This window comes from Trichomycterus rosablanca, chromosome 25 (genome assembly GCF_030014385.1).
Source record: "Trichomycterus rosablanca isolate fTriRos1 chromosome 25, fTriRos1.hap1, whole genome shotgun sequence".
Taxonomy (NCBI): domain Eukaryota; kingdom Metazoa; phylum Chordata; class Actinopteri; order Siluriformes; family Trichomycteridae; genus Trichomycterus; species Trichomycterus rosablanca.
Genome location: NC_086012.1, coordinates 12,229,605 through 12,249,467, shown reverse-complemented (window position 1 = coordinate 12,249,467; position 19,863 = coordinate 12,229,605). Strand labels below are relative to the sequence as shown.

The 19,863-nt window shown below is 43.2% G+C and overlaps 1 protein-coding gene across 2 annotated transcripts; it reads right to left on the bottom strand.

Annotated features, from left to right (window-relative positions):
- Window positions 1-660: 660 nt before the first annotated feature.
- Window positions 661-18,409, bottom strand: LOC134302489 (fizzy-related protein homolog). Of its 2 annotated transcripts, none has more exons than XM_062987604.1 (14): window positions 18,329-18,409; window positions 16,676-16,746; window positions 16,412-16,540; window positions 16,111-16,174; window positions 11,540-11,670; window positions 9,596-9,678; window positions 8,312-8,495; window positions 8,157-8,222; window positions 6,880-6,982; window positions 5,852-6,036; window positions 5,359-5,592; window positions 4,469-4,573; window positions 3,446-3,538; window positions 661-962 (listed from the first exon to the last, which is right to left on the bottom strand). In XM_062987604.1, exons 2-14 carry the CDS (start codon window positions 16,742-16,744, stop codon window positions 921-923), a joined length of 1,488 nt encoding a protein of 495 aa, XP_062843674.1. In that variant the 5' UTR covers window positions 16,745-16,746; window positions 18,329-18,409; the 3' UTR covers window positions 661-920. The 2 variants fall into 2 exon arrangements, with proteins under 2 accessions (XP_062843674.1, XP_062843675.1); XM_062987605.1 differs by having other exon boundaries at window positions 11,540-11,667.
- Between the last annotated feature and the right edge of the window lie 1,454 nt (window positions 18,410-19,863).

Here is a 19,863-nt window from a genome sequence, read left to right as displayed (position 1 = left end):
CCACCACAGAGCAGGTATTATTTAGGTGGTGGATCATTCTCGGCACTGCAGTGATACTGACATGGTGGTGGTGTGTTAGTGTGTGTTGTTCTGGTATGAGTGGATCAGACACAACAATTCTGATGGAGTTTTTAAACACCTTACTGTCACTGCTGGACTGAGAATAGTCCACCAACCAAAAACATCCAGCCAACAGCACCCCGTGGGCAGCGTCCTATGACCACTGATGAAGTTCTAGAAGATGACCAACTCAAACAGCAGCAAAAGATATGAGATCGTCTCCGACTTTACATCTACAAGGTTGACCAAGTAGGTAGGAGTGTCTAATAGAGTGGACAGCGAGTGGACACGGTATTTAAAAACTCCAGCAGCGCTGCTGTGTCTGATCCACTCATACCAGCACAACACACACCAACACACCACCACCATGTCAGTGTCACTGCAGTGCTGAGAATCATCCACCACCCAAATAATACCTGCTCTGTGGTGGTCCTGACCATTGAAGAACAGCATGAAAGCAGGCTAATAAAAGTATGTAGAGAAACAGATGGACTACAGTCAGTAATTGTAGAACTACAAAGTGCTTCTATATGGTAAGTGGAGCTGATACAATGGACAGTGAGTGTAGAAACAAGGAGGTGGTTTTAATGTTATGGCTGATCAGTGTATATATATACATAAAACACTGCAGTTAAGGCTCACAGGAGCAAGGCTCATAACCACATAACCAAACTCACATTCACACCCAGATTCAACCAACAAACGAACATTCACAAATACAGCGTTGGTTATTTGGCAGTCATTCGTCTCCACAGTAAAATCCAGGAGGACACGCCCATTCTCAAAGTGTCCTTCAGTCCCACAGGCTTTCAGCTTCCCATACAAGTCCAGAACGTTGCGCTTCCAAAGGCGGCCAAGTATTATCGGATCCTCGTAAACAGATTCAAGACGGACACGGATTCCTAGAGAGCAAAGAAGGAAAAGAAACATGCAAAGATCAGAAATTATGAGACGTTTTTGTATGTTTTTAGTAGTAGTGGCTTCACATTTGAGGTCAGTGTAGTCAGGAATGGTCTGCCACTCTGGTTTAGTGAGCACATTCTGTAATTTGGGTCAGTTTGCAGGGCTCATAAATGCCATTTAACATCCCAAAACTATTTATTTATTTATATTTATTAAGATATTAACATCATGTTCTACACACTTTGGTTACCTTCATGACAGAACAGGTAGTTACTCATTACAAGATTCATCAGCTCACAAGTTTAAGGTCATGGACAATTTTGTATCTCCAATTCACCTCACTTGCACGTCTTTGGACTGTGGGAGGAAACCGGAGCTCCCGGAGGAAACCCATGCAGACACAGGGGGGAACATGCAAACTCCACACAGAAAGGACTCGGACCGCCCCGGCTGGGGATCAAACCCTGGACCTTCTTGCACAACCATCAAGAACAGTGACACATCTGAATCCTATTCCATTCTGTCTCATCTGCAGGAAACAATCTTATTATTATCATTATAATTATTATTATTATATTATTATTATTTTAGGAACCCAATTAATGCAAAACATTTCACATTTTTCGTCATTTCGACTTCTGAGCCAAGGAAAAACAAGGATAAGACACTGAAGTGTGTGCCAATGGTAATTAAATACCAATTCTATAATTTTAAGTGAGATCACAGCAGTATTCATTTTAGTTCAATCAGCATATGGATGAGTAGCTGGTTACATCTGGAACATGTGGTCTACACATCTGTTCATAAGCTCAGACAGACCAAAAAACAAGCTCACAGAAGACATCCATGTTTCTCCCCCCCCAGTTTGTTATCCTGCACGATGTTCGGCCGGCCAGGCGCCTACATAGATGTGACTGGTAATGCCAGTGCGCTCTCGGAAAAGCTGCCAGTCCCAAGCCCAGATAAAAATAAGGAGGGTTGTGTCAGTAAGGGCATCCGGAGTAAATACTGTGCCAGACCTGAATGATCCGCCGTGGCGACTCCTAAACACGTGGCAGCTCTTGTTATTTCAACTTCCAATTGCTCAAAAATTGAAAGTACTATTTTGGGACCTGGGGTTGAGACCGCCCGCGGGGGTGGCTGTGTGATGCTCTAAACTGGTGCGTGACTGGTGTCCTATACAAGGTGCGTTCCTGCATTCATGTCCAGTGTTTCTTTGTGGCACCCAAAATAATTCACCCAATTTCTAGGCTACACTGAGTAAAAATGAAAGCAGCCTGAATGCATTCTAAAGCAGGTGACGAGTAGCAACCACTATGAAGACGTTGGCTGAGATGAGGGACTAAAAGTCTCCCTTTTCCCCATATAATCATACCCATATTTTTATTGGCAGGTGGCCTTCTAAGTAAAACACCACCGTCCAAAGTGTCCTGTTATAGAGGAAACATAATAATAATGTGCTACAGCTTTGGCTCGTGTGGAACATCCTAAGAAGAATGTATAGATAACAGCGCATTCACATGCACTGGATGTGCCGTTGTTTCCTATGGGGTGTGGCGGTCCTGCTTAGCTTGCCGTCGCGCTTCCCTAAGCGCCGCACACCGTGTTGGACTTGCAATTTTTCACGTTCACCTGATTGAACTTGGACCCAGTTTGCCGCTGACCCTGTCAAAGGCCGCCAATGAGACGAACTGTTTGATATGACGTGGTTAAAGCGACTCAGGCAGATGCTCAGGCATCTTTTTACCTGCACGAGGCGAGTTCATATCAATCAGCCTTGTGCACGGAGAGACACACCCTGATCAGCATTATACCTCTACTCTGTGCAGACGCCATCAATCAGCCAGCAGAGGTCGTAATTGTATCAGTTATGAGGTCCCTATCCGGCTCCCTCCTTGGATGAACAACAGCCAAACGTTGTTCATATAGCCGCCCAGCCCACGGATGGCAGAGCTGAGATTCGATACGATGTATTCAAAATCCCAGCTCTGGTGTGCTAGCGTATTTTACCGCTGCGCCACCTGAACGCCCCCCACAATAAGCGTTTTAGACTCTCTCTCGGAACAGCAGATTCTCACAATTTCTCAGCACCCCGAGCTATAACACAAGTTTAAAAGTGAAACAGTGAGGCAAATCCACCTAAACACAGATACATGTGGAGCTTTCAGAGTGCATTTGATCATTATTTTACATAAATGCAGATTCGTCTCATATTCGCACTTTGGTGACGATAGCTCAGTGGGCCAGTGATAGCTCAGTGGTTAAGGTACTGGACTAGTAAACAGAAGGTTGCCGGTTCAAGCCCCGCCACCACCAAGTTGCCACTGTTGGGTCCCTGAGCAAGGCCCTTAACCCTCAATTGCTCATTGTGTAAGTCGCTTTGGATAAAAGCGTCTGCTAAATGCTGAAAATGTAAATGTAAATGTTTCACCGCACCGCTCAAGCACAAAACGCTTCTCATGTCAATGCGCCCTAATGGTACCTTTGTAGATCGGGTTTTGCTGAAGACGTTCCAAAAGCGCAGCGTCTCATCTCCTGCTCCTGTAACTATGGCTTCTCCATCTGGAGACATAGCCTGCAGTGCAGAAACAGACACTTAACACATGGCACAACTGAACAGAATGAGCATCCTGTTCTATGCAGGAAATGTAAAGACACTGTTAAAATTATATAAGAATTATATAAGAAATATATATAAATCAATTGTATACATGTATTCGGACACCTGACCATGAGCTTAATGGTATTAAACAGAGTAACTGCTATGTGATCTTTTCAGCTATAACAACTGTCTGTTGGAATTTGTGCCCGTTCAGTGAAAACAGCATTGCTTGAGCTTGCTTTGTGCACAGGGGTCATGCTGGAACAGGAAAGGGCCTTCCCTAAACCATTGCTGCATAGTTAAAGGCATATAATTTCCTTTATAAAACTGATTTATTACACCTGTTAGCAATTGTTGTGGCTGAAACATGTACATAATTAGAAGGAGTGTCCTAATACTTTTGTCCATATAGTGTGTGTATGTAAACATAAATAAATAACAAAATATTTTTATATTTGAATACATAGATATATCCAGGGTTCGATCCCCCTTTCTGTGCGGAGTTTGCATGTTCTCCCCGTGTCTGTGTAGGTTTCCTCCCACAGTCCAAAAACATGCAGTCAAGTTAATTGGAGACACTGAATTGCCCTTTAGGTGAATGGGTGTGTATGTGTGTGTATGTGTGTCTGCCCTGTGATGGACTGGCGCCCCGTCCAGGGTTTTACTGTGTGCCTTGCGCCCGCTGAAAACCTGGAATAGGCTCCAGCACCCCCCTGCAACCCTGATTGGATAAGCGGTTAAGAAAGTGAGTGAGTAAATACTTTAACTTATATATTAATTAATCATTTTATTACACCTGTTTATGTGTAACTATTCAATCAGTCAGTTAGGCAACACCATAGTGCCTAAAAAATGTGCCACCAGACCTCCCTAACTAAAATTAGTCAAAATAGACATTCTTACCAGGTAGAGTACTCTGTAGGAGTGACCCGTGAGCTTGGCTACTTGTGTGAGCGAGGGGTATTTCCACACCAGGATCTGATTCTGAGAGTAACCGTGTGTGCTGACCTGTGGAAACACACAGAGCGCGTTGTAAAGATGGACAAGCGTTAGACTCACTGTATGCGATACGGCTCCGTGCGTGAACCCTACACTGACAGGTGATAAAAAGCGGCCACAGATTGGACAAGTGTCGGAGGGAGGGTGCGGTGATCACAATGGGGGTTGTGCAAGCGGGAGCAGATTCAAAATCGAAAACCGAAAGGGACTAGATTGGGAGATGAACAGGGGATCCTGGAAAAAAAGTCAAGGCCAGTATGTTGTATCCTATGTAATGCATGTAGTGCATTTGCCTTGGATGCCGACACCCTGCCAGCAACCCAAGCAAGAGTCAATGCTGTGTGGCTAAAATGAGACCGGTCACTAAATCTCTATACCCCAAAGCAAAAATAGACTAGACGGTGGTCTGCCCAGTAGGTCTATATGGAGTAAAATGCTGGCCGGCTGCCATCAAGCATGAGCAGGTGTTCTACGCCATGATGATGAGGATGCTTATATGGATTCTTGGGCTCACCTGGTTCAACCACATTATAAAATGATAGGAGTGGCACCAATGACAGAAAAGATGTGAGAAGCCTAGCTCAGGAGGCATGGCAATATCATGTGCATCAACGATAGTGCAATAGCAAAGACCCCCCTTAGACAAAAGAAGAGATCGATCTAATGGACCACACCTTGTGAACATCACCCCCCAAGACAGTGGAAGAAAGCACGCAAACCGGTGAACCCAGCAGTATTACGGACACTCATTTTTACATTTCGACCAGTGTGTGTTCCAGGAAACCAGCACTTACCAGTTCATTGGTGTGCTTGGACCAGGCCAGGTTGCAGACCTGCGATCCCGTGTCCGTGCACTGCAGCGGCTGGCCGGTCAGCGTGTTCCAGAAACGGATGCAGCGATCGGCGGTGCCGCCTCCAGATGCCAGCAAGCCATGTTGATGAGGAGACCAGGCGATGGCCTTCACAGCTGCTAAGTGCTCTGTGTACTGCTGAATGGGTAAGACGCTGGAGTGATTCCACACCAGCAGCTACAGAGGAGAAGATTATAGAAGATAGTGTGTTAATAGATTCAGTGTTAAACAAAGATAAAACATGTTAATTTAATCAAAATACTACACGCAAATGGCTCTTATTTGGTGGAATGGCCCATATACTGGTTTGAGGAGCTCATCCAAGTGCTTCCTTCACTGCCTAACTCAAATAGTAATCAACAATTTGCCTCAATTGCTTTGCACAGCTTGCATGAGATCTAATCCCTCCCTCCTGATGTCCGGGGGTCTAACCTACCTTGTTGTCGTTGCCGCCAGAGGCGAGGAGCTGGTGATCCGTGCTCCACTTGAGGCCGCACACTTCCTGCCGATGACCCTGAAGCCTGCGCTCGGACTGCTGCGAAGGGGCGCGGATGTCCCGCTGCAGAATCAGACGGTCCCTGCTGCCTGAAGACAGCTGATCCACATTCCACGCTAATGCGCCTAAAAAGGTTCAGATTTGTATTTACAAATATTAATGGCTCTTTTTTTATTAGGGGTAAAGATGTAAAGGCGCAGCCGCTCAGGTGGCGCAGCGGTAAAGTACGCTAGCACACCAGAGTTGGGGTTTCGAATACATCGTATCGAATCTCAGCTCTGCCTTTCCGACTGCGCTGGGCGGCTGAATGAACAACGATTGGCTGTTGTTCAGGGTTAGAGGGTACGAAAGTCGGATCATAGGTCCTCATAACCGGTGCGACTGCGGCCCCTGCTGGCTGACTGATGGCGCCTGCACAGGGCTGAAGAATAATGCTGATGGGGGTGTGACCTTCCGTACACAGTGCCCGTCAAGTGTATGAACTCGACTCGTGCAGGTGCAAAATGACGTCTGTACTGACTGTACGTGCCGGAGGGGGCGTATGTCAGTTGAGAGGCGTCCTCAGTCAGCGGTGAAGGGTCGAATCAGTATAGAGGACGCATTCAGGGTAATTAGACACGACTAGATTAGGGAGGAAAATTTGGGGGGGGGTTGCTCGGGTGGCACAGCGGTAGAACGCGCTAGCCCACCAGTGTTGAGATCTCGAGCTCTCGTGTTCGAATCTCAGCTGTGCTGTCAACCTGCCGGGTATCTACACAGACACATGGTCAGCTGCATGTCTGTAGGGACAGAAAACCATACCTAAAACAGGGTTGTTGACCGCTCTAGATGCCTGCACAGGGAACAGCTGTTTACAAACGCAGTGCGTGACTCTCCACACGCAATACTGCTCCCTCTGAGACCCCGCCCCTCTCTGGTGATAAAAAGCGATCTGATTTAGCTACTTCTCCAGACAGGTTTGCACTCACCCACTCTGGCAGTGTGACCCTCTAGTACAGAGAGTTTCTTTCCTGCGGATGCATCCCAAATCTGAACAAAGCCCTTGTGAGTGCCCACTGCTACCAAGTTCCCCTAAAACAAAGCACAGTATGTTATAAGCAAAAACACACGTTCTTAAGATTAGAGACATAACCATACATTTGGTGTCCTGAGAATTAGATGGGGGTCGGTTGATGTAAAATGCCATCTTTAGCCACAACAGTCACACACCATGTAGATTTGGCAGCACTCTGTACCAAAATAATTAGGATGCCATAATGCCAAGTTTGCATGTACAGAGATCCATTATGTATAGGAGGGTATTACTGATGTACAAACATTTATTTACCCTGGTCAGGGCTCAGTTGGGTCCACCGCTACCCAACAAACAATACTAATAAGTACATGGCTTGTAGGGCATTTGGGTGGTGATACCCAGTGGCAAAGTACGCTAGAGCACTGCTGTTGAAATCTGTAGATATCAGCTGGTTGGATGTCCACACAGACATGGGCTAACGTCCAAGGGCGGGGATGCCTGACACAGCCTAGCCATTTGGAGGTGCACTTGTAAGTGTGCTCTCAGTGCGGATCCCAGGCCCGGATAAAAACAGGAGGGTTGCCGGTCAGGTGGCGCAGCGGTAAAAAAAATACATACTCAAATACATCGTATCGAGTCTCAGCTCTGCCTGCCGGCTGGGCTGAACGGCCACATGAACAACGATTGGCCTGTTGTTCCGATAGGGGTGGGATATTAAAGCCGGATAGGGACTCTCTCATAACTAACGCAATTACGACCTCTGCTGGCTGATTGATGGCGCCTGCACAGAGACGGGAAAACAGTGCTCTCAGGGTGTGTCTCTCCGTACACAATGCTGATCCGCATTGCACTCGTCAAAGTGTAGGCGACAAAATGCATACGGCTGCTGCCCACGTGTCGGAGGGGGCGTGGGTTAGCTTCGTTCTCCTCAATCAGAGCGGGGATCAGCATTGGTGGAGAGGTATGCGTGACGCAAGCGGGCAATTGGACAGGAGGGAATCTGTGCTACATCAAGTAGGCAAACCAGAATGATCTGCTGTTGCGACCCCTAAATATGGAAGCAGACGAAATAAAATAAATAAATAAATGAATAATAGGGTCAATTGGCCTAGACTACTTCAATAATAGGCACTCTTGAACGGAAAATAGAGGTTTGAAGCTTTTGTTTACTGCTCCTGCACTATTTTATGTTTTCGATCTCCAACAATCAAATAAAAACAGCTAACTTACTCTCTCTGACCACCCCACGGACGTCACAGAGTCGCCCTCCACCGACAGGTCACACAACCTCGTCACCTGCACATACACCCAAAAATAAAATAAAAACCATATTTTACAAATACTGTGTACTTTCATTTTCTTCATTTTATTTCACACATACACACCTGGCTGGTGCAGGCGCTCCACAGGTAGACGCAGGTTCCCAGGCCGACACTGAGCACGTTCAAGGAGGACCAGTCCACCAGGTTGAGGTAAAAGTCGTCCTGTAGCTCTGGGGCATCAAGCACCTTAAATGGAATTTTGGAGATCTTGCGCATGGGCTTCCGCGGAGAACGTAGCAGTTTTTGACTATGAAAAGTACAAAGGTTTTGCACTCATTTGTAAGTATTTGTATTTTATTTCTATTTACTGTGTTTTACTGTGTTTAAGATTTCATATAATCAAGTACAAAAGGATGTGGGCGCTGCTTCTAATTTTTGTGTTCAGGTGTTTAAGTCTCATCCATTGAGAGGGCAGCACGGTGGCTAAGAGGGTGGCACTGTCACCTCACAGCAAGGTTCGATTCCCAGGTGGAGAGGTCCGTGTCCTTTCTGTGTGGAGTTTGCATGTTCTCCCCTTGTCCGTGTGGGTTACCTTCGGGAGCTCCCACAGTCCAAAGACGTGCAAGTGAGGTGAATTGTCCTTGATTGTGTTTGTAAACTTCACATTAAGACATTGAGAACTGGCCGCTCAGGTGGCGCAGCGGTAAAACACGCTAGCACACCAGAGCTGATGTTTCGAACTCGTCGGTTTGAAACTCAGCTCTGCCATCCAGTTGGGCTGGGCTGGGCTGGGCTACCTACATGAACAATGATTGGCTGTTGTTCATACGGGGTGGGGAGCCGGATGGGGACCTCATAACTGCTGGCTGGTTGATGGCGCCTGCACGGAAATATGAATGCGTTGATCAGGGTGTGGCTCTCCGTACACAACGCTGATCCGCATATGAACTCGCCTCGCGCAGGTGAAAAGATGCAGTCGGCTACTGCACACGTGTCAGTCTCGCTCTCCTCAATCAGAATTGGGGATCAGCATCAGTACAGAGGAGGTAGATGACTAGATTGGGAGGAAAATTGGGAAAAATGCCTAATGTCCTGTCATAAATGTAACCAAGTGTGTAAAACATGACGTTAAAATAAATAAATACATCCATTATGAACACGTATAGGTACTCATTTGGCCCTTTCCTGTACCCCAGTGCATAAAACAGGGTCCATAAACACATGGTCTGATAAGTTTAGTGTGAAAAAACTCATCATATTCTTTTGGCCAATTAGTTTATGTTATTGCATTATATTTTTTTTCCAATAGACAAGCAGACCAGTTATGCAACGGCTAATTAACTAGCCCATTGCCGCTGTCTGTACAGCAGCTGCTCTGCACGTCTATTAGCGCCGTGGATTTTTTACCTGTTACTGCTGACGGGTGAGAGGGAATAAGGAGAAACACTGTTGCCATCATCTGGGAGCGATCGCTTGGCACTAAGAGAATACTACAACACATAAAAACACAAAAGGCTAGGAATTATAAATTTGTTTATTACATTCTGGGAGAACGTAAGTGTTAAAACAACAGATGAATACACTGATCAGACATAACATTATTGTTATGTCCATTGAGGCATGGACTCCACTAGACTCCTGAAGGTGTGCTGTGGTATCTGGCACCAAGATCCTGTAAGCTGCGAAGTGGCGCCTCCATGGATCGGACTTGTTTGTCCAGCACATCCCACAGATGCTCGATTGGATTGAGATCAATGAGCCTTGGCCGCCCATGACCCTGTCGCCGGTTTACCACTGTTCCTTCCTTGGACCACTTTTGATAGATAGTAACTAGAGATGTCCCGATCCGATCTCAAAGGCCGATCAAGGCATTTTTTAACTGATCGGTATCCGCTTTACTAATGCCGATCCTAAACCGATCCTTTGTTTTACGTCAGCATGACCGCTGTGTGGAAATACATTAAATTGGAAAGTGAAACAAGTCCAACAGCGAAGTGTAATGTCTGCAATGCGAGCGTCTCACGAGGCGGTGGGAGCAGAGCTGCGTTCATTACTGTAGAATTTTACTATTTATATGGTGTGTGAGTCAAGGATCACACCGGTTTACAAAACAACGTAGTGATGCACTTCAAAATAAATACACGGTATATTCACAAATTCTCGGGAGCATAACACTTTATTGACTTCTTCTGTTACGGTACCGAATAGCGGACAGCTAGAGTCATCGTGTTAGCCAAGCACGCTATTCCATGCACTATGGAAGCCCCAAAGGGTAGAAACGTCCATCAAACCATTGTCACAATACAACCATAGAAAAGTTTGTTACAGTTACAACACGCATACAAGTACGGTGGCTCATAAGAAACAAACCAGATATCATTTAAGCAAACGATCTACAATTACTACCAATTTGATACGGCACCTAAAAAATAAACACTCAGCCGAATACAGCGAGTTTATTATTATATGATGAGAAGAGGAACCGGCTGTCCGCTAACACGGCAGAGATGCTGATTTTCCTCAAAAAGAACCTTCACTTCATTTTGAGTGTTCTAGTTTTACTACTACAATGCTGCACTAAGTTTGTAAAAATAAAAGAACATTAAGCAATAGCTCGGATGCAGGCATTTTTTTACTTACAGCACTGCAGAGCTATTCAGTTGTTAAATATATACATTGGATTGATTTGAATAACTGTAATGTACTTGAAGTGTGCACTGCATGAACAGTATTATCTAGTTCTTATCTAGACAATATCTAGAAAATACAAGTATCGGTATGAGACTCGGTATCAGATAGGGATCAAAATTAATGATCGGGATCGGGACATCCCTAATAGTGACCACTGCAGACCGGGAACACCCCACAAGAGATGCAGTTCTGGAGATGCTCTGACCCGGTCGTCTAGCCATTTGGCCCTTGTTAAACTCGGTCAAGTCCTCACGCTTCTAACTCAGGAACTTTGAGATGAAGAGATGATCAGTGTTATTCACTCTACCTGTCAGTGGTCATAATGTTATGCCTGGTCGGTGTATAAACATGTAGTTTATTACATTCTGGCAGAAGAAGTGTTTAAATGACAGATGTACAGTAGGTGTATCTATAGATTTAGTCTTTTATACTACATGTTTCTACAAGCCCACGTCGAAAAATCAATGTACCACAGTCAACCCGAGCTCACAAGCATCAGTGCGGTACGTGAGCCATACTCTCGCACTACACACTCCCAAGGCCACACGGAGGCCTCCCACTCTCCCACACCTCCCAGCTCTTCGTCTTCGGCGTCCTTCGTGCTGAAGGTGGGAGGCAGCGTGAATGAATGCGATTGTAAGCAGAACCAATAGCACTCACGCTGAACAGACTCGTTTTCTCCAGCGTCGAGGGCTGCAGCCTCCTGTCCTCTGTCTGAGGGTCCTGCACCTTCTCGATGCACGCGCCCAGCAGCTCGTTCTTCAGCAGGGCGCTGTACGCCAGGCCATCTGCTGCCGGAGAAATACATACATTTACTGACAGATCACTGGTCTGTGGTGACAACACTGACAATGAACTATAAAGTATCTCAAACATCAATAATATATAGCAAAGGAACCATAATGTCCTTTAATATTAACAACTTCTTCCACCCGAAATGTAGATTTATCTAAAATGGCTTGTTGCTATGCAACAGCATATCATAGAAACTAATGCTGATGTAAAGTATCAGTTATAAAAGTGAATCCAAGACCTTGTTATTCCTATAAGTAATTCTATCCACCTTATAATAATTCAATACATAAAACAAGAATAGATTCTTGTTTTTACAGAATAACAGCCTGTTAGTGGTCATTTCAACTTGATCGCCATTGTGTAACTAAGTAACACACGTGTCAAACTCAAGGCCCGATGGCCAAATCCAGCCCGCCACGTCATTTCATGTGGCCCGCGAGAGCTTGTCTTAAAATACACTGTGAAATCGTACATAAAATGCATCTCCCACAATGCATGCCGATTTTGTGATCTGCAAAGTGACCGCATCCCGCCACTACATGCCAGTGTTTCCAAATCAGCGTGTAACTGAGGCGGTTTTCCAACAAGTGATGTTGAGAAATATTTACAAATAATCCCAAAATGTACAAGAAGAGAAAATGGGAAGATTTTCTTTATGAAGCACAAACTCGTATTCACAATTGGACTGTATATCTACATTTATATCGTACTCCTTTACCACAGACACGGCCTCATAATACAAGAGACATACCGGTTTTTCTTTGTGAATCATAAAGAAAAACCGGTACGTCTCTTGTGTTATGAGGCCGTGTCTGTGGTAAAGGAGTACGATATAAATGTAGATATACAGTCCAATTGTCCAAGACTTAAAAGGCAGACTGCAATCACAGCAGGATACGTTACAATCGGCCCTTTGAGGGCCACCATAATGCAGATGAGTTTGACACCCCTGTTCTAACAGATCCAATAAGCAGCCAGTTGTTTTTTTATTTAAAGATAAATACAACTCTCTGTTTGAAGCTGAATGATGGTGGCTCCACTTCCTGTTGGTGTACATCCCCAGCTCTTTAGTAACAATGAATGGCTTAATACTTGGCATGTGCATTACTTATTATTACTACTGTTACTCTTTATTAATGGGATTGCAGTGTTTCCAACAGATCTGATACATAAGGACTAGGACGATGGTGGTGTTGGATTTGTTGATGCTGGGTGGGGGAGGGGTATTATTTATAACAATATAATAACATAATATACTATATATATATATATCTTTTAATGTCAAACACAGTCATGGATAATTATGTATCTCCAATTCACCTAACTGCATGACTTTGGACTTTTGGAGGAAACCGGAGCTGCACAGATACGGGGAGAACAAGCAAACTCCACACAGAAAGGACCCGGACCTAGGAATTCCAACTAGGAATCGAACCCAGGACCTTCTGGCTGTAAGGCAACAGTGCTACGAATATGATTGATGACGCCCCACAGGTTACTTAAAAATGGTTGTGTCAGAACTAAATACATCAAAATATAGACAGCCTTTAGAGGGCTGCCATATAGCCTACATTGGGGGTGGGGGGGTGCAGAGTGTGTGTTATACGTTGGCATGATAGTATTCTTTATTTTTACTCACAGTTACACAGTTCATTAAAAGAAGAAATCAAAATAAAAGAACAAAATGAATAAGCGTTCTAATAGGCTGAACGACTACTCTGATTTGAAAGGAGTCAAGAGAGAGAGACTAGAAAGCCACAACACAGTTCATAAAGGAAAGAAAAGATGAAAAAAGGCAGTTAAGGAAGCAGAAGGCCTCCAGATGATGCATAAAACCATAGATAGTAGGAAGAAGAGACAGATCAGCAAACAGAAGGACAAGAAGGGGTGAATGGGTTCACTGGAGACAAACTAGATCCCAGTTTCTATAGTTACCGGGCTGCCATAAGGAAGGCCTCGTCTCGATGTTTTGAACATGCATAATGCTCTGTGCTGTTATACATAGATGCACACACACACACACACACACACACACGCACACACACACACACACACACACACACACCTCTGATCACCTGATACTAATCTGTTCTAGTATTGTAGCATGTACCTGGGGCAACTACAGTCCCCTCCACAATTTATAAGGTGCTATATTTGAACATTTCATTCCCTTGTTCACTTTCCGCACTTTTATATTATGGTTGGAAACGGTGCGGTGGGAGGAGTAGTAACTGGTCGTGTCTGAGAGACTAAGAGAGAGCTTATAGTCTGGATTTAGCGACATCTGATTTCCACCTTTTTGGACCACTCAAGGAAGCTTTAAGGGGAAGAAGATTTTCATGTGGTGATGATAATAATAATAATAATAAGTTTTGTTTATATAGGGCTGTTCTTATACGCAAGGTCACTTTACATGCATATGATATTACATATTAAATTAGAGAGGAAAAAAATTAATAAATAAACACTTTAAGTAAGGCGTTCAATAGTTTTGGGGTCATGACACTTAATGATCTACCATCAACAATAACTAATCTCAATTTTGGGCAGACAAGAGACCAGTATAGTGCTGTAAAAGTTCTGATAAGTAGACCGGTGCCAGACCACTGAGGGATTTATATGTTAGTAATAGAACTTGAAATTGAATACGGAGCGGGATGGGTAGCCAGTGTAGTTGATAAAGAATTGGGGTGATTTGAGCAGATTTGTTTTAGTGTATGAAAGAACTCGAGGAGCAGAGTTTTGAACATATTGAAGAGACTGAATGATTTTGTTGGGGAGGCCAATGAAAAAGGCATTGCAGTAATCTAAACGGGGCGAGATGAATGCATGAATCAGGATTACGTGAAAGCAGCGGCGCATCAGTGGCTACGCGCTCAACCAAAGACATTGTTTGCTGATGGCAAGTCGGAGTGATAAACTTAGGACTGCAATGACAACCTGTATAAAAATATCATCCAGTAGTAGAAAGTATTTTATGTTGTTTTTGTTCAAAGGTATCAAGCGAAACTGAACAATGGAATGAAATGTTCAAATCTAGCACCTTATAAATACAAGGGTTCACATACTTTGTCCATTCTGGACTATGTCATGTTATTCTGACTTGATCGGTGGCTAAGTGGGTAGCACTGTCGCCTCACAGCAAGAAGGTCCTGGGTTCGATCCCCAGGTGGGGCGGTCTGGGTCCTTTCTGTGTGGAGTTTGCATGTTCTCCCCGTGTCCGTGTGGGTTTCCTCCGGGAACTCCGGTTTCCTCCCACAGTCCCACCCCAAAGACATGCAGGGTGAGGTGAATTGGAGATACAAAATTGTCCATGACTGTGTTTGATATAACCTCGTTAACCGATGAATCTTGTGTAATGAGTAACTAAAGTTCCTGTCATGAATGTAACCAAAGTGTAAAACATGACGTTAAAATCCTCATAAACAAACTAACAAACGAATGAGGATCAGACATCAAGTCTACATGAATTGTTCATGAAAGAAATGTTAAAAGGGTTATAAGAAATCCATCTTTTGGCAAATCAGCCTCATTTAATTAATTATAAGTAAATTTATTCAAAGAAAAAAAATTACTCATTAAGGAATTTGAGGTTTACAACGTATTCAAGTATTTTTTTCTCTCAGAATAAATTTACTTAAATTAAAGGTTGGATTTTTATAATTTATTTTTGTGTGAGATTAAGCAAATTCATGTAATTAGGGACAGTGGTTGCCTAGTGGGTAGAGCTTCGGGCTATCAACTGAAAGGTTGAGAGTTTGAATCCAGCTCTGCCATGCTGCCACTGTTGGGCCCTTGAGCGAGGCCCTTAACCCTCTCTGCTCCAGGGGTGTCGTACAATGGCTGACCCTGTGCTCTGACCCCAGCTTCCAAACAAGCTGGGATACGTGAAATAAGGATTTCGTTGTACTGTACACCAGTATATGTATATATCACAAATAAAGGCGTTCTATTCTATTCTATTAATGATTTTGAATGGAGGGTATGTCTAACCACGCTTCAGTTCTTAGAGTAACTCCACACTTAAGATGTACCTTTGCTGGGCAATTGTGTAAAACACGCTAGCACACCAGTGCTGATATTTCGCACTCGCGAGTACGACTCGCAAGTACTGCTATCTGCCGGCCGGGCATCTACACAAACATAACTGGCTTGTCCGTGGGAGGAAGGGCAGGGATTCTTTATTACAGCTGCTATTACGACCTCTGCTGGCTGACTGATAATGAGGGACAATGAAGATCGGTGCGCGACTCTCCGTGCGCTATACAGATCTCCATTTGAACCCGCCTGGTGCAAGTGACAAGAAGCGGTAGGCTGCTGCATGAGTGTTGGAAAGGCAGAGGTCTGCAGCAGTTGAGGTGAGATACAATCGAGTAACTGGATACGACTAGAATGGGTGAGGTAAATTGGAGGTAAATACATTAAAAATGATTTACCTTTGCTGTTGTCTGACGTGCCATCTTTGGTCTTCCTGTTTTGATTTTGTGACTTCTCGTTTTCCTTAAAATAAAATAAATAACTTAGTGTAAAAGGATACAATGAATATGTATCATGAGGTTGAGAAATATATGGACAGTGTGGGCTAGGCATGTGCCAACAATTAATAATTCAATAAGCTATGCTGGGTACCTGTATACACAATTACATAATTTGATTTATCAGCACATATCTGGTGTTAAAAAGTACTAAAATTTGTGTTAACTTAAGGAAAAAATAAAAGTGTGGTTTAGAGATTACGTTTATGCGGTGGAAGTTGACGCTCCAGTTGGCTCCAGCGCGTGACGGAATGAAGCGATCTCCGTGTTTACTTGGTGAGGACAGAGGTGAGTTTGTAGGCGTCAGTGCACGCATGACATCTGTGACCTTCTGCAAAAATAAGAAACAAGCTGGTGTGAATATATGAGTGAGGAACACATGGAGTATTCACCTCATAGTCAAAGACCTTAAACAAAACAATTGCAGGGTCATTACTGGATTACTTAAAGATGTATTAGAACTCACAATGGGACTGGCAATGGCGTTCTGAATGTTGATTTGCCGTAACAGCCGCCGCTCATACTCCTGGTCCATGGCTGTACAGGGTAAAAACATAAAGACAAGAACAAATGAATGACAATCTTTTTTTTTATTGTGTTGTAGCTTTAATAATGCTGTAGCGCATGACAGCAAACACCCATGGTCACGCCATTCACTCACAACTGCTCTGGCTGTGTCCTAAATCACCTAAATACCACTGTACTAATTATTATGTCAAAGTAGATCAGTAGGAACCAACAAGGATTCTATAACAAGCAAAACTCTTTATGAAAGTGTCTTGAAGGGAGTCTAACATTAAAACCACCTCCTTGTTTCTACACTCACTGTCCATTTTATCAGCTCCACTTACCATATAAAAGCACTTTGTAGTTCTACAATTACTGAATGTAGTCCATCTGTTTCTCTACATACCTTTTTAACCTGCTTTCACCCTGTTCTTCAATAGTCAGGACCACCACAGAGCAGGTATTATTTAGGTGGTGGATCATTCTCAGCACGGCAGTGACAATGACATGGTGGTGGTGTGTTAGTGTGTGTTGTGCTGGTATGAGTGGATCAGACCGTGTCCACTCACTGTCCACTCTATTAGACACTCCTACCTAGTTGGTCCACCTTGCAGATGTAAAGTCAGAGACGATCGCTCATCTATTGCTGCTGTTTGAGTCGGTCATCTTCTAGACCTTCATCAGTGGTCACAGGATGCTGCCCATGGGGCGCTGTTGGCTGGATATTTTTGGCTGATGGACTATTCTCAGTCCAGCAGTGACAGTGAGGTGTTTAAAAACTCCATCAGAACTGCTGTGTCATATCCACTCATACCAGCACAACGCACACTAACACACCACCACCATATGTCAGTGTCACTGCAGTGCTGAGAATGATCCACCACCTAAATAATACCTGCTCTGTAGTGGTCCTGACTATTGAAGAACAGGGTGAAAGCAGGTTAAAATGTGTGTAGAAAAACAAATGGACTACAGTCAGTAATTGTAGAACTACAAAGTGCTTCTATATGGTAAGTTTTTCAGGATGAACTCAAGTGATCTAGGTTTGACGTTTGAGATCTCCAATAACAAAGTGTATGTGTGGAATCTGTACAGGTGTACGGAACACTGTGATGTTATCTTCAATGTATGTGTTAAAACAGATCTGCTGTTCTTCACATCAGAAAATGTTCATAAAATGTCTTTATAGGTCTTTTCTGAATCTAAATCTACTAAATTACCGTCTGTTCCTGTTTTGAGTCCAGAATAGAAACCAGTGCACATACCATTACACAGCTGGTGTGGTTAGACAGCTGCTAGCTTAGCTTTACACTAGTGTTCAGTAAAGCGACAACCACCGCAAATCACAACCGGCTGACACATGCTAAACTGTTCATTTCTTTCAAAAATATCGGGACACTTTAAACACAGTGATGATCAAGTCATGTCATGAACACATGTCACACTTATATCACTGTATACTCCATCATTACTGCTGCAGACACATCCCAGAGACAGTTAGCCATTAACGTTACAGAGTAAAAGTGTGATCAAAGTGAGTGACAGATCAAATCCTCACATATAAACACACGCTAACTGTAGATCTTTATAAATAAATGGTTAATAATCGTACCAGACTGTGTGTACACTGAGACTCCGTGTCGATCTGGATGATTTGTTGATCAGAAGAAACCGAGCTGAATGTTGTTTTACACAGCGCAGTGGGTTGTGGGTAATAGCACTGCAGACGTCATCGAGTCGATTCATAAAATGCCACAGAGTTTCCATGGTTACAGTGAAACTACAACGAGTATGGCTGAATTATTAGCATTTACAATGAAACAGAACTAATATAAATATAAACCCAGGGCAGCTGTAGCCTAGTGGTTAAGGTTGCAACTGTTGGGCCCTTGAGCAAGGCCCTTGACCCTCTGTTGTTCACACAGTATACTGTCACAGTACTGTAAGTCGCTTTGGATAAAAGCGTCTGCTAAATGCTGAAAATGTAAATGTATAAACCAAAACTAACAGCGATCAATGACCTCTTTTTGCACTTATATTATTTATTAGGGCAGTTGTATCCTAGCAGTTAAGGTACTGGACTAGTAAGCAGAAGGTTGTTGGTTCAAACCCCACCACTGCCAGGTTGCCACTGTTGGGCCCTTGAGCAAGGCCCTTAACCCTCATTTGCTCAGACTGTATAATGTAAGTCGCTTTGGATAAAAGCGTCTGCTAAATGCTGAACATGTAAATATTAGGATTTTAACGTCACGTTTTACACACTTTGGTTACATTCATGAAAGGAACGGTAGCTGGGTGATTCTTCAATTGGGAGAACTTTTACGTCCCTAAGTTATAAATTTGTGTTAAAAATACTTTATTACAAAACAAATATTTTAGGTATTAAAAAGATCATTCATTGCATCACTAAAAAAATTACATACCAAAATAATTATGATTTTCATTTTTTATGATGATTTAAACATCAGTATTTTGCTACTTTGGCCTTGTCCCCAACCCAGACTTTAAAACTTCTCTGCTCTAATAAAATGCTAAAAAGTGATCAATTCATTATAAAAATCACAATATGAGTTTTATAATAACTTAAAAAGAAACAAAATGTAATTTTTGTTTTCATATTTGTACAACCTATGCATATTTTTGAGCAATATATTACTGTCCCCAGCATTATCGTCATTACCGCAACAGTGTATGGTTTCTGTAGGGAATCATTTGAAGGTAACACTTGTTCATGTTGTAACCATGGAAAAAAAAGACTTGAAAGGAAGCACATGCCAGCCATGAGAGAAGATTAACATTTTAATGTCTGGAAATGTGAGTAATTTAATCATGTATTCCTCCTGATCATAGAGTATATTTATTCAGCGTCATTACCATTTACATCAGTATGGCAGTACTTTACCAAAAAAAAAGAAATTTACACATTATTTATATGTATTTAAAGTGCATCTTGTACTAGCTGTTGACTAGCTTTAGAAAATCCATGGCCTAGCTAGTTTTTTTCTTAAAAAATATAAAAATTGTCATTACCGCAACACGTCATTACCAACACATAATGATATTTTGCTATGCCACTTCGCAAATAAATATGAAATATAAAAATTCTATATAAGCTCAATTGTAGCCATCATTAAGTCTTTGCTCTAG